The sequence below is a fragment of the Maniola jurtina genome, chromosome 9 (assembly GCF_905333055.1).
Source record: "Maniola jurtina chromosome 9, ilManJurt1.1, whole genome shotgun sequence".
NCBI lineage: Eukaryota > Metazoa > Arthropoda > Insecta > Lepidoptera > Nymphalidae > Maniola > Maniola jurtina.
The window spans coordinates 14,561,238-14,587,626 of NC_060037.1; the positions used below are offsets into that span (position 1 = coordinate 14,561,238).

At 38.5% G+C, this 26,389-nt stretch overlaps 3 protein-coding genes across 5 annotated transcripts; 1 reads left to right on the forward strand and 2 right to left on the reverse strand.

The window, feature by feature from the left end:
• Positions 1-57: 57 nt before the first annotated feature.
• On the forward strand, positions 58-12,442 carry LOC123868174 (histone-lysine N-methyltransferase E(z)). 2 transcript variants are annotated; one of them, XM_045910578.1, is made up of 17 exons: positions 58-251; positions 680-863; positions 1,676-1,891; positions 2,242-2,378; positions 2,725-2,882; positions 3,373-3,536; positions 5,087-5,101; positions 6,656-6,756; positions 7,110-7,272; positions 7,965-8,048; positions 8,363-8,496; positions 9,138-9,286; positions 9,731-9,837; positions 10,055-10,250; positions 10,465-10,655; positions 11,160-11,325; positions 12,077-12,442. In XM_045910578.1, exons 1-17 carry the CDS (start codon positions 177-179, stop codon positions 12,135-12,137), a joined length of 2,301 nt encoding a protein of 766 aa, XP_045766534.1. In that variant the 5' UTR covers positions 58-176; the 3' UTR covers positions 12,138-12,442. The 2 variants fall into 2 exon arrangements, with proteins under 2 accessions (XP_045766534.1, XP_045766535.1); XM_045910579.1 differs by lacking the exon at positions 5,087-5,101.
• Positions 12,443-14,409: 1,967 nt separating this feature from the next.
• Positions 14,410-17,485, reverse strand: LOC123868138 (FAD-linked sulfhydryl oxidase ALR). The gene is made up of 3 exons (XM_045910518.1): positions 17,125-17,485; positions 16,459-16,649; positions 14,410-15,229 (listed from the first exon to the last, which is right to left on the reverse strand). Exons 1-3 carry the CDS (start codon positions 17,233-17,235, stop codon positions 15,067-15,069), a joined length of 465 nt encoding a protein of 154 aa, XP_045766474.1. The 5' UTR covers positions 17,236-17,485; the 3' UTR covers positions 14,410-15,066.
• Positions 17,486-17,873: 388 nt separating this feature from the next.
• On the reverse strand, positions 17,874-26,213 carry LOC123868137 (cytosolic Fe-S cluster assembly factor nubp1-A). 2 transcript variants are annotated; one of them, XM_045910516.1, is made up of 9 exons: positions 26,017-26,212; positions 25,858-25,938; positions 25,104-25,264; positions 20,696-20,797; positions 20,045-20,135; positions 19,849-19,920; positions 19,292-19,485; positions 18,500-18,686; positions 17,880-18,089 (listed from the first exon to the last, which is right to left on the reverse strand). In XM_045910516.1, exons 1-9 carry the CDS (start codon positions 26,045-26,047, stop codon positions 18,064-18,066), a joined length of 945 nt encoding a protein of 314 aa, XP_045766472.1. In that variant the 5' UTR covers positions 26,048-26,212; the 3' UTR covers positions 17,880-18,063. The 2 variants fall into 2 exon arrangements, with proteins under 2 accessions (XP_045766473.1, XP_045766472.1); XM_045910517.1 differs by lacking the exon at positions 20,696-20,797 and having other exon boundaries at positions 17,874-18,089; positions 26,017-26,213.
• Positions 26,214-26,389: the final 176 nt, after the last annotated feature.

Here is a 26,389-nt window from a genome sequence, read left to right on the forward strand (position 1 = left end):
TACGACATAGGTACGGGTTGACACTGAAAATTTGATTTGTCTATGGTCTCCATAATTGATTGTTTTTTTCTGGTGGTTGCAGTCGCGATTTTCTCTAACCTCTGTTTTATTATTACAGACAATGAAATTCTATTACAACTAATTTTTTACAATATTTCTATCGAAATATTTACATCATGAGTAAGTCAAAAGTATCAGCGGAATGGAAGAAACGAGTGAAATCGGAGTATATGCGACTTCGCCAAGTGAAGGTAAACCGCTCTTTGTAGTTATTAATAAAAAACTTGTTATATAGGTACTTGACGATAGATCTTATTATTATATGTAAATGTAAATAGAGTTAAGTAAGAATAAACTCCAAAAACATGGGTATTATGTATAATAAGGGTAATATATTTCAAACAAGGCAATGTCAAGGCTCTTTATGATATTAAAACTACCACAGGTTCAGAAAGCAGATATTATTGAAATTACAGCAGAGCCGGCGAGAAACTAACTAGCTACTCCATTCAAGAGATCAATTTTATTTTTTGTCATAATTTTAAAGATCACAGTTTCCTTACATATTTGCATCTTCTGTTCCAGCACCTTTTGATTAAGCGTTGTGTTCCTTGTATAGCATGGACTCTAGCAAAATAACGCCTGCTTCAAACATGAGATAAATGTTAAATGTTTGCAGAGATTCAAACGGGCTGATGAGGTGAAGGTGGCATGGGCGCGCAACCTGCGCCTTATGTCGGCGGCGGTAGAGACTCGCGACTCGGAGAGCTCGGAGCGCGGCCGCAGACCATTCTGGCCGCCACCCGTGCCTACGCCTAGCCACGAGGGCCTTATGAAACGCGCTGAAGTCACCTACACTGATGGTAAGTATCTATCATATAGGCACAATAAACTTTGGCGGGGAGGGGCAACACACGCACAACAGACGGAAACGTTTAAGTGTGGAAACCAGCCCAGAGAGAAGAAGAAGAAGAAGGCACAATAAAGAGCGAAACAGTAGTCTTGCGCTTTTGATCTCATGGTTCGACTTCAACATAAGGCCCTAATTACGTAGGCCAGTTTGGGTCGCTTCTTCATCTCGCACTTTCTGCACAATTGCTCTATCTAGATGGCTTGGTCTAATCTCTATATGTAATACCATTTTGTTACTCTGTGGTACAGGTACCAAATATAAACTAAAGGGATGAGGGAAAATACTTGGAATACATGCGCATTAGTACACTCACCAAATTGCCATCTTTTTTTTATAAATGAACTTTCCAATTTTCTGTTCATTTTCATCCAACTTTTCCCAAGTTTTCCTCTTCCAAGTCTTTTTGTCAGTGTCCATATTGTGCTGAAGATCACTTTAACTTCTCTACTACGCGGCATGCTCTTTACATGCCCCATCTGCTGCAGACATTGAGACTTTAAATGTCTGACTAATTTATTCCTCATTAATCAACTGTTCTAGCCCAATATTGATCTTCTATCGTCTTCTCTGACAAGACTGAAGATTTTGCAAAGTAGTAAGTACCTTTATTTCTTTCAACTTGTTTAGTTCTTCCATAGGTCCAGCAGTCATAAAACAGCCATGTAAGATTTTTGTAGAGATAAGACTCGTCTTGTGGCTAAAATATTTCACCTCAAAATATTTAGCAAGTTAAATTACTCAATCAGTCTACTTTGTCCACAGCATCAGGAGTGGTGTCCACCCAGCAAGTCCCTATCCGCGTTATCAACTCTGTGAACCCCATCCCTACCATGTATACCTGGGCGCCCACACAGAAGAACTTCATGGTGGAGGATGAGACGGTGCTCCATAACATCCCATACATGGGTGATGAAGTGCTGGACCAGGACGGCACCTTCATTGAGGAGCTCATCAAGAACTACGACGGAAAAGTCCATGGTATATATCCATAACATCATCATCATACATGCTACAAAACTCAAAACAAAAATATGTCAGACACCTTGCCATACAATAATTTAAATGCAAAACAAAAATAAAATCGAAACACACCTAAACAGGTTTCACTTCTTCCAAGAAAAATACAAACCAGAATATGCTAATAATCCATACAAGTTTAACTTCTTCCAAGAAAAATGCAAGCCAGAAGATGCAAATCCAACCAAGTTTCACTTCTTTAAAAATATAATTTTGAATGTATACCATTAAACCAAACAGATTTCACTTCTTCTATGAGTCTCTTGTTACTTCTACACCGGTATTTGTAACCATTTTTATTCATTTATCAGGTGACAAGGAAGGGGGATTCATAGATGACCAGTTATTTGTGGACTTGGTGCACGCGCTGGTCGCCTTCCAGACCAAGGAAGAGGTCGCCGAAGAGAAGAAGGAGAGGGAGTTGCGCAACTCCAAAGAGGAGAAAGAGGCAAGGCACTTTTCTGTCAAGGTTTCCTTTCAACCTTGGATATACAAAAACACTATGACTGACACAACCTACACACCTAAAACTTAAAATGTACTACCAGCTGATATCTATACCAAAAATAACATTTTTTTTTTGTGATGTCAGCACAAATTCATGGTATTCGGATTTTCCCCTTTATTTGTGCTATAAGATCTACCTACCTGCCAAATTTAATGAATCTAGGTCAACATAAGTACACTATAGGTTTCTTAACCAACATGACAGACAGACAACAAAATGATCCTATATCCTCCTCCTCTTTCCCTTTTGAGGTACAAACCCTAAACAGGAAAACATTTTGTTGCAGAAGGAATCAAAAGACCCCAAGGAAAAGGAGAAAGAAGACAGCATGAAGGAGTTGGAGAAGTCCATAATGCATGACAAGCAGTTCCCGATCTTCATCATATTTCAGGCCATCTCCTCACAGTTCCCGGACAAGGGCACAGCACAAGAACTGAGGGAAAAGTATGTACTATTTACTGTGGGTATTGATGCTTAATAATTCAGTGGTATGCAAGAGCTTACATCTAAGGTAAGTATTATTTAGGCAGGTAACTTCTCAAGTTGACAAGGTAGGATTAGGTTGTAATTTTTTGCTATTGTAACAAGTAGAAATGTATCAAATGAAAGAGGAAAAAATTCTGAGTTCATAAAATATATAGTTTGATAATGTTAAAATACACTGAGCAACAGAAAAACAATTTTACACTATATCTGTCGGCTGTCGCTATTTATCGGCAGTTCTGATTTTAGTGCTGTTTTTTTACTATTACTTTATATCTTGCTTGTGTAAAGTCTATGTAAATTAAAGTTTTAATCCTGACTTTACTTCTTGTTACAATTAGTACCAGTAATAAAGTGAATAAGACTCATCTAAATTATTTCCACCTATTGTACCTGCATTTTATTGAATAAATCATTCATTCATTCATAGATTGTTGCGTATATCCCGCAGATACATCGAACTCACGTCTCGCAGCGACCCCAACGCGCTTCCTCCCGAATGCACGCCCAACATCGACGGCCCCTTAGCGGAGTCCGTGTCCCGCGATCAGACCATGCACTCTTTCCACACGCTGTTCTGCCGGCGATGCTTCAAGTACGACTGCTTCCTGCACCGTGAGTTGACACTTGTTGTGTATACAGACCAGACACTGTAATGTGATGTAACCTATATATACAAAATAAAATGTGACACACACACACACAAAATATGACACACACTAAAATTAAATCTAGGACTAACAATAAAATAAAATATCACACACACTGAAATAAAATGAGATGTCCATATCCACTATACAATAAATAAATTGTGACGTACACATATACTAAAATAGAATGCGACATATACACACTAAATTAATATGTGACATACACAGTACACACACTAAAATAAAATGCAACATACACAAACACTAAAATAAAGTGTTGCATGCCAAAATAATGTGAAACACACATGATAAAATGTGACATAAAAACACACTACAGTAAAATGTAATAAATAAACTCACTAAAATAATAATATGTGGCACACACTAAAAAAATTGTTACACACACCAGAGTAAAGTGTGACATACACACAAACTAAAACAAATTCTGCATATATTACACAAAAATAAAATCTGGCAAAAACTATAAAATAAAATGTAACATTACACACACAGTAACACAGACATATGGACACATTGAGATAAAACATGACACATATACAAAAATAAGAATAACTCTTTATTCTTTTGATTGATTAAAAATACACTCACACACACACAAAAATAAAATGGTATGTTATTCATATTATAATATAGATGTACTGATATTTTTGAAGTAGTTTGTTTTATGTTATAGTAATATATTATGAAGTTTTGACTGCCTTACCTGTTTTTCATTTGTTTGGCTGGCAGGAAGTGTAGTCACATCTCGGAGATAATACATGAACTAGATGCAGGACCGGCGGCTTAACGAGGCATAAGGCACACAAAATAAAATGTAACAACCAAACACACTAAAATAAAATTTTATCAACAATAAATAGACTCACTAAAATAATACGTGACATACTCACTTTAAAATGTGACATACACATACACTAAAATAAAATGTGACATACACATACACTAACATAAAATGTGACATACACATACGCTAAAATAAAATGTGACATACAAATACACAAAAATAAAATGTGGCATACACATACACTAAAATAAAATGTGACATACAAACACACTAAAATAAAATGTGACATACACATACACTAAAATAAAATGTGACATACAAATACACTAAAATAAAATGTGACATACACATACACTAAAATAAAATGTGACATACAAATACACTAAAATAAAATGTGACATACAAATACACTAAAATAAAATGTGACATACAAATACACTAAAATAAAATGTGACACACATACACTAAAATAAAATTTGATACAATAAAATAAAGACTGACATCCATACGCTCATTAACATAAAATTTCACACACACACACACACACACACACACACAAAGAATAAAATAGTGCGTTATTCATATAGTAATATAGATATATTGATATTGATATTATAGAAGTAGTGTATAATTATAGTTTGTTTTATGTTATAGTAATATATTATGAAGTTTTGACTGCCTTACCCGTTTCTCATTTGTTCGGCTGACAGGAAGTCAAGCCTCAGGTAAGGCTCGAATGGATAATAATATATGAATTCACCCTTTTCATCCCTTATTTTTGCTATTTCGCAATTGTTCCACATTAAACAAAATCATCCAAAAATATTAAACCACCATGAAACGTATTATTTGAATAGAAAAAAAAAAACAAGAAAAAAATATTGGCAGCTATTGGCGTTTAAAAAAAATAACAAATCTTTTTATACACAGTCTTTCACATATTAGTTGTAGCATATACTTGAATAGAAAAAAAATATATACTTAAAAAAAATCCAAATGTCCACTTAAATATTTCAGAATTTTTCGAAAGCCTGTTTACTTCATTATGGAATATAAGTAAAAAAATATTTAGTTTTTTTGTTGTTCATTGAAGCATAATATTGACAATAATTAAATGTATTATACTTATTTTGCTGTTTATTTAAAGTATATTTATTTACTACATAAATGTATCATACTTATTTTGTTCATGTTACTTTTGAATTTCCTATGTTACGAATTTAATTTTATTTTTATTCATACATTTTTCTAGTATCATATTAATGTTATGTTTAAAAGCCTATTGAATAGATTGCCCAAACTAGTGTAAAGCTCATTATTTTAGCGCCAAATAATGTTTAACTGAAGAATAAAGACATTCCAATACAAAAAGCCAACCCACCCACGCCACCTTAAGCTATTTCAACCGCCCTTTATGCCAGATCTTTATTCCAAGCACATACCTACAAACTGTTGAATAGAATAGAATAGAATAGAATAGATTTTTATTCAAATAAACTTTTACAAGTGCTTTTGAATCGTCAAATAATTTACCACTGGTTCGGAATGCCGTTCCTACCGAGAAGAACCAGCAAGAAACGCGGCGGTTGCTCTTTTCAATTGTTCAATTTACAATAATATTCAAAGTTGAACCAACTCTCTTCACTAGATATCAACAAAAGGCGGCAACGCATTGGCGGTTCCTCTGGTGCTGCAAATGTTCATGGGCGGCGGTAATCACTTAACACCAGATGATCCGTCTGTTCGTTTGCTTGCTATTTTTATTTAAAAAAAAATCTGTTTACAAAGCTGAAGTGGCAATGGGCAGGGCACATTGATCAAAGAATCGATAAACATTGGGGTACCAAGATGCTGTAAAGGCGCGGCGACACTACAAGGTGGACAAACGAGTCCCAGTTAACTAATGAATTCAGATGGTGGCGTGTGGAACTCCATCAAAGAGACCTATGTCCAGCAGTGGACGTCTATCGGTTGATAATGACGATGGAAAAAAACTGTCAAAACATCAGTTGAAGACATTATTTGGTGACAGAAGAATCGAAACTAAAGTCAGACGACTAAATAAATAATGTTTACAGTTTACACAGGCGATTTTATCAGTTGAAATACCAAGTTGGATCCGGGTTGACCCGTTAAACCCTTGCTTAAGGAGCGCTATTCATTTTCATATACATACAATATAATATTGGTATCAAGGGGAATCTTCAGGAAAAGAGAGAAAAAAATCATTACATTTCATGTAATGCTTGTTATAAAACCAGTGGATTTCCTTAAACTAGGTCTTCAAGCGTGTCACCCGAGGCCCAATCTCACGAAACGGAAGGGGCCGGACTTGAAACCCTTTGCTGACCCCTGTGGGCCCACCTGCTACATGTTGTTGGTAAGAATAGCCTTTAAATTGCATTTATTTCTAATCCATATTAATATCATAAATGCGGAAGTGTCTGTCTGTCTGTCTGCTAGCTTTTCACGGCTTAACAGTTAAACCGATTTTGGTGGGTACAGAGTTAGCTTTCATACCGGGGAAGGACAGCTACTTTTTGTCCAGGAAAATCAAAGAGGGTTTCTTAAAGGTTTAACCGTTTAACCGATTTATATGAAATTTGGTAAAGTGATAGCTTGTGTCCCGGAAATTGATAAAGGCAAAGTGACATTTTCATTCATCATTTCATTTCTCATCACGTGGGGGAAGAAACTTTGGTTTAGAATAGTGAAGGTTGTGTTATTTGGCAGGACGGTATAAAAGAGAAGTTGGCCCGCGAGAAGGCGGCGGGCGAGGCGGGGGAGGGGCGCGAGGGGCGGGAGGTGAGCGAGGCGCGCGACGGCAAGGCGGCCATCGACTCGCCCAACGATGCGTCCTCCGAGGACAGCAACGATAGCAACCGCTACCAGAAAGGTACGTGATGGAATTCCAACTGGAAACCTTCAAATCAGCCCTTCGTCCTACGGATGCGATGTTTTCTCAGTTGTATTGTACGGGGTAGAAGCCTGTACGTTAACGCAAGCGATGAGTCACAAAATGGGCCAAAAACGCCCACTTGCCATTTTGTTGTTAAATAAGCTTATAATAAAGCAGGATAAAAGGCAAACGTAGACCTGGCCGTAGACAAACATCCTGGCTTAAGAACCTTCGCCAGTGGTTTCCAATATGAGTACAGGTCACTGTTTAGAGCAGCGGTGAACAAAACCCAGTTAGCATTAAGGATTGAACCTCCGATAGGAGATGGCACTAAAAGAAGAAGGAGATGAAGACCTTCAAATAAAGAGTGATAAGGCATTTTCTAGACAAGCGCGCCCCATCTTAGGCTGCATCGCCATTAAAATTGCCTTTTTGCCCCCAGTAGACAAATACCAAATAGTCTGATCAAATACCAAAATTTTATCTGTTTCGTCTACGAGCTCGAGACCTGTGACATGTGTACAGACAGACAGACAGACAGCTGAGTGACATCAATAAAGCCCTGTTTTTACCTTTGGGTACGGAACCCTAACACACATTTTTTTTAGCAAAACCCAAAAGTGGTTTTGATTATTTGTTTGGTTTGGTTATTTGGTTTGTTATTGGTAAAGTAAAGTGCTACATTGCAGGCAGCAACAGCAACTCCAGCAGCAACTGGAGCTCCAACGGCACCAAGCTGCCCGGCGCGGAGCCCACCGCCTACAACACGCTGGGTGAGTGCTCCATTCAAACAGTACATTACCACAGCATGCAGAGCGATACAGTAGCCCGACGCCTTTGATCTCGTGGTAAGAGCGCACTGAAAATACGGATATAAAATACTCGGACCGAACTCGAATATTGCTTACGCATTAATCCGATCTCTGATCCAAGTCCAAGCTATTCAGTGGACATCTTTGACATAATATATATGTCAAATACATGATTTATTGATTTTTTTCGCGTTTTTTTTGTAGTATCTTGTCAGTAATCATCAGTATTATCACCTGTCTGCGTTCTGGTTTCACCCTCAGTATTTCCTGTCCAGGTCTAACCCTGGCCGACTGCGAGTCGGAGGAATGGACGGGTTCGGACCAGTCGCTGTTCCGCTCGCTGCACAAAGTGTTTGTGTCCAACTACTGCGCCATCGCGCAGGTCATGCTCTCCAAGACTTGCCAACAGGTGAGGATGCTTACAGCTCTTCGAATACTTGTGATGACGATGATGATTGTGTGCTTTTTCACATGTGCTTTTACAGAGTTCAAGGGTGGGCACAACTCTGAACAAGATGAAGTTGAACAGCACTAAAACCCGTGTACTACCCGCGAACTGCGAATTTTTTCGTATGAAATGTCGCCTATGTCACCCGGACCATAAAAATGAATTGATTGACACCTCACTCACCAAAATAGTTTGGGCGCTACGGTGGAACACTCATAAATACAAATCTACATACATACACTGCTAAAGTCCAACCCTTTTTTTTTTGGCTTTGCCGAAGTCGGGTAAAAGCTCAATTTAAAGTCCAGTCTATTGATTTGCCAACTCAGTGTCTAACACTTAAATGAACACCAAGTTCATTTCACATTCCTTTTTAATCCATTGAAGGTTTTTTTATTTAAATATCACTCCATGAAGGAGCAATGGCAAATTCAAATGAGCTTTATGGCTATCATTCAGGATAATCCAAGAGTTCCCAAATGATTTTAAAAAAAAACCTAATTCCACGAGGATAAAGTCGCAGGCAATCATCTAGTGTCTGACAAAATGCGGCCGACCTTAGTGGCCGATACAGTTGTCCTGGATAAGCGAATGTTCTCCAGGTGTACAACTACTGGATCCACACGGGACAGGAGGCGGCCGGCGTGGAGGCGGAGCTGACGCCGCCGAGGAAGAAGAAGAAGAAGCACCGCCTGTGGTCCGTGCACTGCCGCAAGATACAGCTCAAGAAGGACTCCGCCTCGCATCATGTGTGAGTTGCCGCATTAACTTGAATACTAGCTGTGTACTCGATATTTCCCATTCGCAACATTCCAGGAACCTCCACCTCCCATAAACCCCACAAACCTTGCGGTTATATGAGCCGAAACGCGTCTTCTTGACTCCCTACAAATTCACAGATATGGGAGATTCCCGTCACCGATCGTTGTGTCTCCTGTTACCCGCATCCTCTCCTATAATTTCGTATCTGTCTTCACTCCCCTCCTTCGCGCTCGTAGATTCTTCCTCATCCTAACTTCCTTCCTCCAAGAACCATCTGACTACCACCAGACCTGTCCACCTGAAAGCATTTTTATAAATTCATTCCCTAAGAAAGGGAAAGACCGCCACTTTCTTAAGAGGGTTGGTATAAAAGTACTATTGGTACCAGAACAAATTATGCGAGTTGTCCATCACATAAATGTTTTATCTTCAGGTACAACTACACGCCGTGCGACCACCCCAACCAGCCGTGCGACAACATGTGTCCATGTCTGCAGTCGCAGAACTTCTGCGAGAAGTTCTGCCAGTGCAGCAGCGACTGTGAGTACTTACACAGTTACCAGCCGTGTCTGCAGTCTTGTCGTTAGCTTTGAATTTATTGTCTCGCGAAGTGTGAAAAGTAGAGTTATTCAACGCGGAGGTAATGTTGTCTTCGTCTTGGGCGACCCTAAACCCCGCTCTTTACTCAGGATTCTAGATGCAACACCCTCGCTTTTCAATATGGGGCCTTGATCAGTCAACAAGTAAATGTTCGCAGGTCAAAACCGTTTCCCCGGATGTCGCTGCAAGGCGCAGTGCAACACCAAGCAGTGTCCCTGCTACCTCGGCGTGCGGGAGTGTGACCCCGACCTGTGCACGGCGTGCGGCGCCGACTCCACGCCGCCCGGCACGCCCGCCGCCTTGCCCACCGCCTCGAGGCACGCCGTCTACTGCAGGAACGTGTCTGTGCAGAGGTATGTCAAAAACTAAAGCCTTTGTCAAACACACGGCGAATTGAACGCGACCGACCACGTAGCGGAAGCAAATCGAGGCAGAGATGTCAAACTAGGCGTGACAGCGAATCGAATACGTAGCGAAGGAAAACAAATTCGATAAACAAAAGATGTACAATACTACTTTGAATAAATGATTTTGACTTTGACTTAACATTTTGTATGTATTTGGCAGAGGTCTACACAAGCACCTGCTCCTGGCGCCGTCCGACGTGGCCGGCTGGGGCATCTTCCTCAAGGAGGCCGCGCACAAGAACGAGTTCATCTCCGAATACTGCGGGGAGATCATCTCGCAAGACGAAGCCGACAGGCGCGGGAAGGTGTACGACAAGTACATGTGCTCCTTTCTCTTCAACCTCAACAATGGTGAGTCCTCGGCGCTCTAATGGTCGGGACAGTACATTCTGTTAAGTATTTAGTAGCAAATTACTGTTAAGGTGCATGAGACGGGTCTGCCTGCGAAATTCAGATTTAATTTGGTTTTTCGCAATTTATGAACTAATACGACAAAGTCGGCTTTTGGCATTCTAATTCCGACAGTGGCAGTATCATCTTCACAGGATTACATAAAAATCTTTACTTGAAAGTGGTCAATTTAAGAAATTCAATGCAGGAAAAGCCAAATTGCAAAGACTTTTCAATTAGGCATTGTAAGGCCTACATCTCCTGAGGATGCTCAGGTTTCGGGGCGAAACGGTGGTGGTGCGTATTGCTTGCTTGGCGGCTGGCTTTTCCTGCATGTTTATGAGTGGGGGGGCGGGCGGTGCATATCGCAAGCTGCATGGTGCACCATACAGATTTGTCTGGTTTAGCGGATTATAGCAAATTAAGCTTTTGGTACCTTGTATAATACGTATTGTACATTTCCAGACTTCGTGGTGGATGCGACGCGCAAGGGCAACAAGATCCGGTTCGCGAACCACTCCATCAACCCCAACTGCTACGCCAAGGTCATGATGGTCAACGGGGACCATCGCATCGGCATCTTCGCCAAGCGCGCCATCCAGCCGGGCGAGGAGCTGTTCTTCGACTACAGGTACACTTGTTTTTAGTATTAGTGCTAAAATTCCATTTAATTCCATCAGTCTGTATGCGTCCTGTGCTGGACATAGCCTTCCTCGTCCATCCCTCCCAGCCGCCTTAGGTCATCGGTCCAGCGGGCTGGAGGTCGTCCCACACTGCGCTTACCGGGACGCGGTCTCCACTCCAGAACATGTCTGCCCCATCGGCCGTCGGTTCTACGACAGACATGACCTGCCCATTGCCACTTCACCTTGCTAATCCTTTGAGCTATGTCGGTTGCTATTGTTCTTATGCGTTCCTCGTTTCGGATTTTAAAAAGCTAAAATATTCTGCTGATTATGAGTTCAGTCGAACGTTCTGTTATAAGTTATAACTTATACCAGTTAAAATGTTTGTTATGTTATAATAGCATTCGGTTATAGTTTATACCGGTTTAAATGCTGGTAAAATGTTCGTCATAACTTATACCGGTTTAAATACCATCGAAGCCAAATTTCGGCCAGAAGTCGATATATTAAACAAAGGTTATTATGATGATAATGAATTTTTGAATGACAAATTTTAAATAGTGAATGCAATAATTAATAATGATTTGACATGTTTGTTACATTAAATAAATTCAATAAATTTTGCACGCCATGCTTAGCAGAATATGAGATTCCACATAATATTTAAGACCAATGTACTTGTATATTATACCATATTCTAGCAAATAAACACTTCTTATTCTTATTCTTATAATTTTTGATCGTCGTTATTTTCAGATACGGTCCCACCGAGCAACTGAAGTTCGTCGGCATCGAGCGGGAGATGGAATTCTTATGAGAGAGCGGGCAGCGCCCGGCGTGGTTGTATAATGTTGTCTCGTGACTCTAAAGACGTTCAATATAATTAGTTATTAATAAAGCCTCGATAGCTCAACGGTTGAGGAGCGGACTGAATTTCGAAAGGTCGGCGGTTAAAACCCCACCCGTCGCTCACTCCTGGCACAAGCTTTACGCTTAATTGGAGGGGAAAGGGGAGTATTAGTCATGATTAGCATGGCTGATATTCTTTTAAAAAAATTAATTATCACCACTACATTATTGTATGACAATCAGAAAGGGATAGTACCCAATTTGAATAAATGACTGACTTTGACTAATAAGCGACACTGTTTACTACTATGCTAGTTTTATACTTGAGTTACACTGGAGGTGCGTCTTTCATTTCATCTATACTGATATTGGAGGTAAAGTTTCTAAGTTTGTTTGTAGGGGGTAATCTCTGGAACTACTAAAACCAATTTTGAAAATTCTTTCACCAGTAGAAAGTCAGTCATTTATTCAAATTGGGTACTTTTGTACACTTTCTGGTTGTCAAACAATGATGTAGTGGTGATAATTTACTAAGTTACATTTTTCCCAAGTGACATAGGCTATTATAACATTTAAAAAAAAATTGAAAACTGTAAGTAACTGTGTACAAAAATTGTAATAAGCTACCCGTGTGAAGCAGGGGTGGGTTGCTAGTCTTACATTTAACAAGATAATGCTGTAATTGTAGCGGTCGCCACATTCACAAGCAGATGTCGCTTCTAAATTCAATCATCAGGCTAGGGTTCGTGTTCAAACGTTTGTTGATTGATTACTACTCACGACTGAGTACTGAGTACTGATACTCACGACGTACGCACTCGATGGCAGTACGGGTAGCTTAATCTAAAGCTCAAACTGTAGAACTTCTCAATATTTTGTTTAAACAAGTGTAAATTAAAAATTTATAACACCCCCGACAAGTGAAGGTTATAGTAACTAGAAAAAAGCTGATAACTTTCAAACGGCTGAACCGATTTTCTTGGAGTATAGCTAAGAACACTCCCGATTAAGCCACCTTTCAAAAAAAAAAACTAAATTAAAATCGATTCATTAGTTTAGGAGCTACGATGCCACAGACAGATACACAGATACACACGTCAAACTTATAACACCCCTCTTTTTGGGTCGGGGGTTAAAAAAAGTGGAAATTTACGAGTTTAAAAGTTTGACTCAGTCTCAGATTTCAGTAATTTGTTTTAAAAACTTAATACGCAATATTTTAAATATGTAATGAGTTGCAGAGATGTGATCCATGCATTTAATGTAACGTAGCAATAAGGACATGTTTTAAAAATAGTTTTAATTTCCTTTTTACAATAAATTTTTAAAAAAATATTATTGTTGTTTAAATTTAACTAACAGAGGTCGACCCATTCCTCGAAGTATTATCTGAATTGTATTTTTTACTTTATAATAGTCTATTTACATATTTGTTATTCTGGAACGTCAAACCAAACCATTCGCTGTCAATATGTCATTGACATCTTTTTGAACATTTTTTTGAACTATATAGGCTTGCGCTCGACTCCAATCACGTCAAATACAGCTATCAAAAGTGTAGAACCTAGTGTTTATATACTCTTTGCAAAGGTGCTCCGCGCCTGCTTAGGAAGGCCTATTCCACTTATTCAATGCTCTTTATTATAGCTAGTAGGGATATCCATATTCTTGGAGTTCGTATTAGAAATGACGAAGCCACTCTCTTTGTAAGAGTCCATGGAATTTCGGCTATTTACGAGAGCAAATCTTTTCCATGTCTCGCAGGCAGAAGTAAAATGTTGAGGGGGGAGTAGTTCAAATAGTTTCTCAGTATATTCTCCAAAATGTAATATCCTGTAGTAACGCATAAATGTAACCATAGGGCGGTTGCCAGACAAGACCTAACACAAATGTATGAACTGGTAGCTCTAGCTCTTGTGCAATTTCGTAAATCGACGGCTTAGAGTGAAAACCTCGTAAGTGTTCAAGAAGTAACTTTTCAGGAGGAAGAAAAAACTGCGTGCTGTAAAATTAGAAGCGGGTATTTACGAGTTTCTCATATAATGTCATAGATGGCGTTACGAGTATCGAATGAACAAATTAGTCAGATCAGGATGTGCGTTGCGAGGTTTTCTTCCTAGAAACGCAATAAAATAAATTTGAGCAAAAATGCATTCCCGAGGTTTTCACTCTAAGACGACGAAATGCACCTTAAGTGTTATTAATAAAAATGGTTACAGGTTTACAAAATAAGACAATAATTATTGAAAACCGTAACAAACTTTATTTACTTTATTACATTAATAACAGTAGTTCCATGAATTTCCAATTCAGTTTACAAAACATGATAATCTAGCAGATGTACATAGTCAAAATAAATAATCAATAATTATTTTTATCAGGTAGGTAAGTGTAAAATATATTTCTTACAAATAGAATTGAAACTAAAAATAGGAACCAACATACAAAACTTCTAATTGATAAATGCTGTATATTTAACATTATCACTTTTGTAGAATTACAACTTGAATAGTGCCATTTCATAACAAAACACTAATACTATGTATATCTTACAGAACACTTGGTAGGCTTATCAAAATTCACAGTAAAAATATTACCTAGTAAACTTTTTATTATTTGCCCCTTTTTCATACTAACTATTACAAGATGTTAGATAATAATGAGAACTTAAATAATTTATTTAAAAGTCCAATGTGACAACCCTGTAAACAGCTGATTGTTGAAAATAACTCATTAAAAACTCCCATGAAACTCCAAGGACCATTTGAGCATTGGTCAAGTAGCAGAGAAGGAATTCTTATTAGTGTATTAGTCAGGCAAGCTCCAACCATTCAAGTGAGCCATAAGATATAGCCAAATATTTTTATGGCAATATTTTTACTGTGAAATAAGTATCGTTAATCGCAGGAACCATCTCTCCATCCGTCTCGCCACCTCTCGTGCACTTTGCTGCAGTCAAACACTGGCTTGCCAAGCTTAACATTCACCGTGTTATGTCTTTCACACAGCCATTTTGCTAATTCATCTTTCGATTTTGTCTTTGGTGGGTGCTTCTTTATACTGCAAAAGATAATAAATACCTATATTCAGTGACGGATTAACCCTTAATCAAATTAAGCAATTGCCTAGGGCATCACGTCTGAGGGGGCACCAGAAAGAGCACAAAAAAATCCGTCCTTAGGGCATCACGCAAAACCACACCAAAAAAGTTTCTAGGACTAATTTGTAAATTCGCGCGTTTTAGGTTGACATAGAGATTAGAGTCCGACCTAGAGTCATAACCCCACTCCCGCTAGTCCACTCGTTGCCCGCTTATGCATTCGACAATTCGAATGCCCCCAAAAGCCGCAAGGCGCACTTCAATAAATAAATAAATTATGCTTTGGTTTTTATTGTTGTCGCACCTACTCCACTTCTAAAGTACGTTACATCTCAGCTTCTTATTTTACAAAAAACTAATGTTTTTAGGCGGTAAAGGTTTATAGACCGATTCTAGTTGACATACGGATAGGGGGGCCCCACAGGCATGGATTGCTTAGGGCATCAAGTAGTCTTAATCCGTCACTGCCTATATTATAATTATTATCTATACATATAAAATGAAAAGTCTGACTGACTGACTGATCTATCAAACTACTCAAACTACTGGACGGATCAGGCTGAAATTTGGCATACAGATTGCTATCAGATCTATGTAGACGTTTGCTAAGAAAGGATTTTCGAAAATTAAAACTCTAAGTGCACGCAGATAAAGTTGTGGGCATAAGCTAGTTTAAAAATAAAAGAGAAAATGATTGACATATCAATACACAGCTCAAACCTGGGTCTGTAAAGAGATTTTACATCTAGATTTTCTTAAGATTTCTTGTTACACTTTCAGTTCAGAGTTACATGCATTTTAAGCAATTAAATATCTGCTTTAACAGTGAAGGAAACTTGCATACCTGAGAGTTCTCTTTAATGTTCTCGGAGGTGGCTTAAGTCTGCTAATGCCAAATTGGGCAAGTGTGGCAGACTACGGCCTAAACCTTTTCAATTCTGAGAAAAGATCAATAGTAGTGGGCTGGCAATGGGTTGATATCAATGGCAGTGTGTCTCTTTGACAGCACTAGCATGATTCTTATCTCTTCTGATTAAGAGATAAGAGTTTATGCAATAAATAGAAAGGCATTCTTTTTTAATGTTTTGGGCTGCTGAATTGAACTTCAGCATTGTAACAAGAGTTGCTATATTTTATTTAAATGTCTTTGCAGAGTGATGCGTTTGTACCTGGCAAGTTTAATACTTACTCCTCTTGGAAGTCCAATGCACAAGGTTCACAAGGGTAGAACTGTGCAAAAATATTGAAGAACTTTGTCATGTCGGTAGACTGCTGGTTGGTAGGCTTCTCCGGAAAATAGGAAGCCATTGAGTGTAAGAAGCCCCACGTCGATCGCCCCAGCTCGTCCTTGTCCAATGGACAGTCTTTCTGTTGTGGAGGCTAAAAAAAATTAAATATTTTAACCACAGACAACACTTTAACTGAGTAGGTTCCTGCAGTTGTAGTTTTAAATAAAGTTTATTTACGCACGAAGTTGCCTCAAAATTTTCCCTTAAATAAAGATTTTTCAAGGGCCATGACTTTTAAAATAAATACAATTTTAATAATTCGATTGTTTTGCGTCATAGATAATGGAGAAATAAATCGATATATGGTTTAGTTATAGATCTAGAACAACAAAGAATAGAATAATAGGTGTAATAGGTTTGCATGGAGAAGCAAGTAAGAAGGGTCTTAAGATTATTGCATCATAATATTATTATTACTTAGTGTACTCAGTACTGTGTAATTATTTGAAACAATTTTATGGTAAGCAATCCTTACAAAAATAATTTTACGGTCAGTATAGTAATTTCTTATTACTTTTTGACTTTTTGAAATATTAAGTTGGTTATGAAATCACACTTAACCTTACCGCTTTGTTTGCAGTCGTCATTTTAGTCTTATTTTGCATTTTCGCCCAACTCTTGAAGTCCGAACACGCTCTGCAAGGTTTGTCCTCTTCCTCATGAGAATGAGAAGGCATTTTTACTACTTACTTAATGTTAAAAGTCATGTAATAACTTAAAATTCCTTCGCAACACCATTTGTAATTTCTATACGACATAATAGTTCAATTCAATTAAATATAGCAACTGGAGTCTTAGATCTCGTTAATATATAATTATTAATTACGATCTTCTTCTGGAACTTCTTTAATTAATTTAAAAGAAATTTTCACAGATTTTTCAAAGATTCGTGCACAAGAAAATGTCAAAATCAAAATTGTCATGTGACGACATCGGTCATTGCTCTGTGGACTGTGGCTGAAAGTAGAACCACAGACCATGAACCATAGAATTATTAAATATAACGGGTAACTTGGTAAACTAGGGCATGGAACTTGATGAACCGTCGACTAACACCAATAATAATTAATCTATCTCTTTGCTGCATACTCCTTGAATAAAATCGATTTAGCAGCTTGCCGAAATAAGCAGGCTTCACTGACAGTCATCATCACCCAGCCCTTCGACCTAGAAAGACACGGAATCAAACTCGATTTTTCTAAATTCCCATAGGAGCGTAACTGGGAGCGGTCGGTAGTTGAAAATGTAAGAAGACAACAGGAGTAATTAATAAAAAGTCGTTATTAAGTACTTTAATAATATAATATTCTTTACAGTTTTATCCTTTGTTTATTATCATTAATTATCATCACATACATTATCTTTTAATACTTGAATAAACTGTAAATATTTATCTATAGCTTGATTTTATTCTTATAACATTGGCAAAAATGACTTTATGCGTGATTAACGCTACTTCTCAGACTGAAATATTCTTCTCAACATTCCTTTATTATCATTTGGTTTCAACTTTCACAGGTAGACACAATTTCTGGAAAAAAGAAAGAAAGACGTTTACAAGATGTATTTTAACTTATAATTATCAGGGCGCATTTTGAATTCTCGTCCCTTTACAATTTAAAAAAAACATTTAACATTTAAAAAAAATCCTGTCTCGTAAATTTTTTTTTATTTTATTCCAAGTTAGGCTTGGCGCTTGATGATAATTTTTTTTTATTCAGATACAAGTTACCCCTTGCCTGCAATCTTATTTGGTGGTAAATATAATGCAGTCTAAGATGAAAGAGGGCTAAGCTGGAAGGGGTATGGCAGTTTTTACTAAACCTTTTGGTTTAAACACGGCATCGTACTGGAACGCTAAATCGCTTGGCGGCAGCTTTGCCGGTAGGCTACTAGCCGCGGCCGAAGCCTTCCACGAGACAAAAATCACTGATTACACACGTTTGACGATGCTCTGCAGCGCGGAGACGGCGGGGGAGTTCGGTATCTCCTGCAGGAAGTCCCGCCCCGAGTCGCAGCAGCGCGCCAGCAGCGGGTCGAGGGGCAAAGCACCCAACAGCGGCGCCTGCAGCGTCGAGCACATCTGCGCCGCGCCGCCCGTGGTGGCCGGGAAGATCTCGCTACGTGTCTGCAACATTGAAAGGAAATGTCCTGGTCAACGTTAGCTTTCATATCTCTATGTTTCTTTTGTTTTCTTAAAGAATATCAGTCATGCTAATCATGACTAATACTGCCCTTTCCCCTCCAATTCAGCGTAAAGCTTGTGCCAGAAGTGGGTACGACAACAGTGCAACGGGTAGAGTTTGAACCGCCAACCTTTCAGAATTCAGTCCGCTCCTCAACCGTTGAGCTATCGAGGCTCAAAAATTGTTTGTTAGTTTGTTGTGTGTTCTGTACAAAATTTTTCAATCGATTTTAAACTAACTTATAAACACATAGATTGGAACTTGATTACAATACAATATTAACTCTCTTTCTTGGCTCTCTGCTTGTTAGTTTTTTCGTCTGTTCAGTTCAAATTTTGCAATCAATCTTAAACTAACTTCCCGATAAATTAGAGGCTTACAATTTCAAAATAAGATTGGAACTCGATGGCACTGCAATTAACTAGCTTTATTGTCTCTCTGTTTGTTTGTCTGTGTAGTACTTTTTCAATCGATTTTAAACTTACTCTGGAACTTACCTTTTGCAGTGAATAGATATGCTTGAAGATTTATAAAATTGTCCTCTAACCTTGCAATTGGGGCAGACGAATAGCGACATATTCTCCACAACGCCTATAACGGGCAGGCCCACTTTGCGGCAGAACTGGATCTCCTTCCGCACGTCCAGCAGCGCCACTTCCTGGGGAGTGGTCACCACCACGGCACCCGTTACACCAGCGGCGGATAGATATTGAACCAGCGACAGGTGCTCGTCTGATGTCCCTGAAACGTCCAAAATCCATACTTTGATGTAGTTAAACAAGGACATACAAACTGATTTAGTTTAAGTTAATATTTCATTTTATAATAATCAAACATTTTATTTTTAGCCAACTGGTGAAGCCTGAAAAGAGGACTATGATTTTGATCTGTATGTAGGTTGTAACTACTCAACGGCTCAACCGATTTTGATAAACGATACGTCATTAGATTCGCCTTGATGGCGCGAGCGTCACTGGGTATAAAAAATTCTTAAAATCAAAATCGACAGATTTTATGCGCATTAATGTGCGGGCTGAAAAAGATACAGTGCAAACTGCCGTCAGAGTTTTTTGAAAACCTTTAAATTAGTTGTTTAATGTTTACCTGGCGGCGTATCGATCAGTAAATAGTCCAAATCTCCCCAGTCCACCTCGCTGAGGAACTGCTTGATCATACCTAAAGCATTTAAGAGAAAAAAAATAACATTAACTTGATTATAGTTGAACTATGAACTACGAACTATGAACTTATTAGTTGGGGATAACTGAATCTTGCTTCTAATCCAACTATGTCTGGTTACCGTTTTTCTTGGGTCCCCTCCAGATGACCGCATCATCGGGACTCCCAAGCAGGAAGCCGATCGACATCAGGGAGAGGTTGTCTGTCACGTACTGGAAACAGAAATTTTATCACACTATCACACTAATATTATAAAGGCGAAAGTTTGTATGTGTGTGTGTGTGTGTGTGTGTGTGTGTGCGTGTGTGTGTGTGTATATGTTTGTTACTCCTTCACGCAAAAACTACTGGACGGATTTGGCTGAAATTTGGAATGAAGATAGATAATAACCTGGATTAGCACATAGGCTGCTTTTTATCCCGAAAAATCAAAGAGTTCCCACGGGATTTCAAAAAAGCTAAATCCACGCGGGCGAAGTCGCGGGCATCGGCTAGTAATTTATATAATTTAGTGTTCCATACCTCGAAAGGAAAAACGGAACCCTTATAGGATTACTTTGTTGTATGCCTGTCCGTCTGTCTTGTCTGTCAAGTACCTATGGGGTAATTCCTGTTGACCTAGAATCGTGAAATTTGGCAGGTAGGTAGGTCTTATAGCACAAGTTAAGGAAAAAAATTGTGGTTGACAGATAGATAACAAAGTGATCCTATAAGGGTCCTTTTTTCCTTTTGAGGTACGGAACCCTAAAAAAGATAGATAACGTTTGACTTACAACAGGCGACCAGCCGGAGCCGGAATTGTGGACCTGTTCGCCGCGGACTCCAAGCACGCGCGGCTGGCTCGGCCCGCAGATGTCTGCGTCCAAGATGCCTACCTAGAAACGTGAATAACACATAAATACATACATACATACATACATAACTGCTAAAATCATAACCCTTCCTTTTGGCTTTGCCATCGGGTGAAAAATGATTGTGCATTTTTAGGGTCAATAATAAACAATACACATCTTCTCGGAAATTGGTACATCAAAAAATAAACAGGTCAAGTGCGAGTCGAATTCGGACACGAAGGGTTCCGTACCATCGTACAAGATATACCTAACTCTTTTATATAGAACACTGCGCTATTTATACCTGATTTAGTATAATTTTTTCGTGAACATATTTTTTTTTGTCATGTAATCACAAATTCACGGTTTTCGGATTTTCCTTTACTTGTGCTATAAGACCTATCTACCTGTCTTTCATGATTGATTGATTCATGGTGAGCGGGATGTACCCTATAGATTTTTTTGACAGACGCGACGGACAGTCGGACGGAAGACAACAAAGTGTAAGGGTTCCTTTTGAGGTACAGAACCCTAAAAACGTCAATCAGCTCAGGATGTTCGGAATGAAAATTAAGAAAGAAAAATCAATTTCTAATACCTAACCAACTGATTAGGTACTAAAAATTATATTAAGTAAAAGATTAAAATTCTTTTCTATCCCATTTGAAGGTACATATAGCTCTTTCAGCAATACCTATCATAAGCTCGATAGATAAAAGCCTGCACAGGCTTATCGGAAATCCCATGACAATCGATAATATTTATCTAGATTGGATAAGCTTCGTAAGGATTTATCAACATATAAAAGTTGAAATAAAATCCCACGAAATCAAAGAGCTCTCATGGGATTTTTAAAAACCCGAATCTTCGCATCCATAAGTTACTATTAAATATTTCATTTCATTTCAAACTAGCGACCCGCCCCGGCTTCGCACGGGTGGACATTTCTATTTTCCGGGATAAAATATAGCCTATACGGATTCGGAAGAATCCCTTTAAGTAATGGTAAAAGAAATTTTGAAATCGGTCCAGTAGTTTTTGAGCCTATTCAATACAAACATACAAAAATACAAAGGTTTCCTCTTTATAATATTAGTATAGATAAATACCTAGAGTAAACTTATTTCGTTTTTTCCTTGAAAGGTCATTCGATAGTATGAATGAGCATGCAGGTCTACATGACCTATATACAAGCAATAGTCGAGGCAGTGCCAGGCCGTGCCGCCTGCCGCCCGCCGCAGCCAGCCAAGCCAAAGCCGCCAAATCTCACCCGAGCCTTCGGGATCGATACACGTGTCTAGTGGAATACTCTACTGACTTCTCCAGTGGCTGTGCAGGTTATGGAGTTCGGGAGCTCATATGAGAGGCGCTCGCGGTATAACAGGGTAACCCAAAATTACACTTTTGTAGTTAGGTACCAATGATTTAGAAAGTTAGATTATTATAACTAGGTATAATTAGTTTTGGAACCACCTAACTAAATTTCGAAAGCGAATGTTGCACTGAAAGTCTGTTAAAGGTTTAAAAGCTAATACAAGTATGTGCTTCCAATCTCCCAGAGAAATTCGAGGTATAACAGCGCGTCTGTTAGGTAGGTATACTACCGCGCACTGCCTTGTAAAGTCAAGTCTAAAATCGGTTCCGAATATGTTATATAAGTTAAACTAATCCCCACAAATAACTTTTGGAGTTTCAATTTCAATTTCAATCAATTTATTGCTTCCTATTCCTTAAATACATATAACATTTGAAGTAAATACTACTTATGATTATACAAGGTAGTAAGTAAGTATTATTATAGATACCCAGTTTTGGGTGTCGCAATTTGGTCTGTGCACCTTGACCGTTTTCTGAGGCGAAGTGTTGTGAGTGACCATATTGTTCTTTAAAGTATAGTTCGCGATAGGTCGACCTGGCAATCGGGGTATGAGGCGGGGGGACACCCCGCACACCCGCACGTCACCCGCGCTATCCCGCACCGGGTTAGCGAGGGAGCTGTGCGGGTGTGCGGGCTTCCTCTACCCCATTTCCATATCGACCTGTCGCGAAATGTACAGTTACTATTTCCAGAGATACTATAGACTACTAAACATTTTTCGAAGGCCGTACGCGGAGTTGGTGCGACGTCTCCTGTCCATACATGACTACAGTGTCTATGCAGGAAAATGTGTTTACTAAACGGTTCCGCTACCCGCCTCTCTAGCACGTAGATTCTCCCCGATCGCAACATAGTAGACTAAATGCCGAAACGCATCACAGCAGCGGTGCGTCGCTTCGAGTCTAACACCCGTATTCACAAACGTTACTATGAGGTCTCATAGTGCGCTCGAACGCAGTGTCCGTTCCACCAATCAGATGACTGTATCACGTCAATTTACAATGATCTGATTGGTGGAACCTACACTATACGTTCGAGCACACTGTGAGACCTCATAGTAACGTTTGTGAAAACGGCCGTTAATATTCTGTCTTGACGCCGCTAAGTAGCGCCGCTCTAGTACGACATACACCACACGAAATGATTGAAATAATACATATTTTGACGTTTGATGCCGCGTTGCGCAGCGCCGCTGTAGTACGGTCCGGCCAGATGAAAGGATTTTTAGAAATCCCAATGGATATTTTAAAAATCCTAAATCAACATGGAAGTTGCGTGCGATAGCTAGTTTCTGTATAAACTGTGTCAAGGCATAGATTTTTGAACCAGTCATCATTTGAATTTATGTGTGACCTTTTATCGTTCAATTCATTAATTTAAAGTAGCTCTTCATACTATGCGTTGTGGCATAACTTATAACTACCTGATGCCCGCGACTTCGTCCGCGTGGATTTAGTGTTTTAAAAATCCCGTATAAACTCTTTTATTTTTCAGCTTAAAAAGTAGCCTCCTATATCACTCTCTAGGTGTTTAACTACTCATACAAAAAACCGGCCAAGTGCGAGTCAGACTCGCGCACTGAGGGTTCTGTACTTGGGTATTTTTCCAACATTTTGCATGATAAATCAAAATCTATTATACATAAAAATCTGTTTTAGAATGTACAGGTAAAGACCTTTCATATGATATCCCACTTGGTATAGTTATCTTACTTTGAAAATTGAAACACATTTTAATTTTTTTTAATGATGTGACCACAAATTCGCAGTTATCAGATTTATTCCTGTACTTGTGCTATAAGACCTACCTACCTGCCAAATTTCATGATTCTAGGTCAACGGGAAGTACCCTATAGGTTTCTTGACAGACACCACTGACAGACAGACAGACAGACAACAAAGTGATCACATAAGGGTTCAGTTTTTCCTTTTGAGGTACGGAACCCTAAAAACCATCTAACCAACAAGTAAACACATTTTAGCATATACATGTATGATATGGGTAAAGATTAATTACAAAATCGTAAATCAAGACGCGATAGGGCATTTCAAATGAGTAGAATGCAAGCACAGTTTGATGATATGGCTCTAGTCAATGACCTCTTTGTAGTACATGCACTAAAGGGTGCTGCTACTCAGTTTTGCTTACAACTTGAAGCCCAGTGTCATATTAATTTAGACTCCTATATATGTAGAACACTATTTTTGTTCACAATAGCCATTTCATATATTTACTAATTCTATTACGAAGATATAATTAGTGAAAAATTTGTGTGGAAGAAACTGACTGAGCTTTCTTTCAGTTGCCCACAAGATGGTATAGTGTATTCATACATATTGTAACTTTTTACGATTTGAAAAGATATTGCATTTGTAAAATGAGAATGTTTTAATGTCATAAATACTTAAAATATTTTTTATTCAATAAAACTTACAAGTACAGTGGACCCCCAGTAATTCGACAAATGTTTTGCAGGACATTGTCGAACTATCGAATTTGTCGGATTATAGAGTACTGCCTAAGACCCCCTATACTCCGGATTTTTTTACAAAAGATTACCTTGTAATCCGGCAAATTATTACAGACCCAATGATAAGATTCTATATATTATACATACTCTGAAGTACAAATCATATTTCACTATGTATGTCAACTTTAGTAAATTCAATAATAATAGACATGTCGGATTACAGGGGGTGCCAGATTAGACAGGGGCCAGAATACCGGGGGTCCACTGTAATAGAAATGAATAAAGGGCAATTGCAATACAAAAATTCTTCCAATATCATATTTATATTAAGTGATAACAGCTTGTTCACACAGGCTGCGTAAGCGTAGACGTAGCGCGTACCATTGCGTCGAAAGGTATGGAACTGTATGAAACATGGCATACGCAATTGGTGTGGATCAGCCTAAATGGTGATAATTAATTACGTAAATTTAAAACTGTTTGCCAGTCATTGTACTTACATTGATATCAGGGTTCATCTTAGCTAGCCCATGTCCCAACAGAGATGTGACAGTGCTCTTCCCCACTCCGCCTTTGCCTGACAGCACAAGTATTTTGTGCTTCACATTTGAGAGGCGATTCTTGATCAGTTCAATGGCAGGGTCGGGCCCTGCCGGTACACCTGTTAAGGGTTAGGTTATTTAGAAACTCAAACTTTTCTGCTTAGATCAACAATAAATTTTCTCAAAAAGAAAATATAGGGCTCTTAAGAACTGAAGTGATCAACTTTAGATATCAGTTCATATATTATTTCGCTAATGGCTGTTTGCAGGGTGACCTCATTAGAGTTTTAAGCAAATTCTTAAGTCCACATATTTCCCATGGGTCATGCTACGAGGCCCATCATTTTTTTTATATGTCTTTACATAGATCTTAACCTCAGCTTATCAGTATATTAGGGTCACTATCTAACACCTTAATAATATAATTATAGTAAGTATAAGCTAAGGAAAAGCAGTTGTTTCAAAATTTTCACATATTTACATATTTATCAAAAGTTATTTACATTGCTATCAATTTTTTTATGTGTTAAAAATGTTCTCTAAAAATTTTAAAACAGTTTCGCCGTCGATCGTTTTTAAGAGAAGGTAATACATTTGTAGGTTGAAGGCAACGATTTGTTATTATGATTATTAATATCACGAATTTGGAGCAGTAAGAAATAAACAATATGTTTGAAATACGAAGTAAAATTGGTCTGCTTCGTCCCCTTACCTGAGGCACAAATATTCTGATTAGGACAGCCCGCGCACGCCGAGGCCTTGCCCGCGTCCTCGCTTTGGGTTCCGGGACATTCTAAACAAAACATTTTTCTTAAAATTTTACGAAATAAAACACTACAAATCGAAAAATTTTATATATCATTGCACTTACCGTGAGGTGCGTTATCAGGTACGCTAGCCATTCTGTCCTTTTCTGCTATTGTTTAAAAAGAACCCTTTTTTTAAAAACACATTCGTTAACACGTTTATTATTTCGGTATATATGATTTTGTTGAATTTAATTTACGTGTGAATCAAAGTCCGCAAACAAGATTTTTGAATGAATCGAACAATCAAAATCAATTTGGAATTGTCAAAATCATCTGGGAATGACAAATTTCAACATTGGCTGCATTGCGTAACTTCGTTCAAAATCTTGTTCCAAGTCAATACGATTCAAACACAGAGTGCATTCAAATGAAAAATACTCAATTGAAATACTACTGAAAAATACTCAAACTGTAAAAGGAACGAGGTAGTTTTAA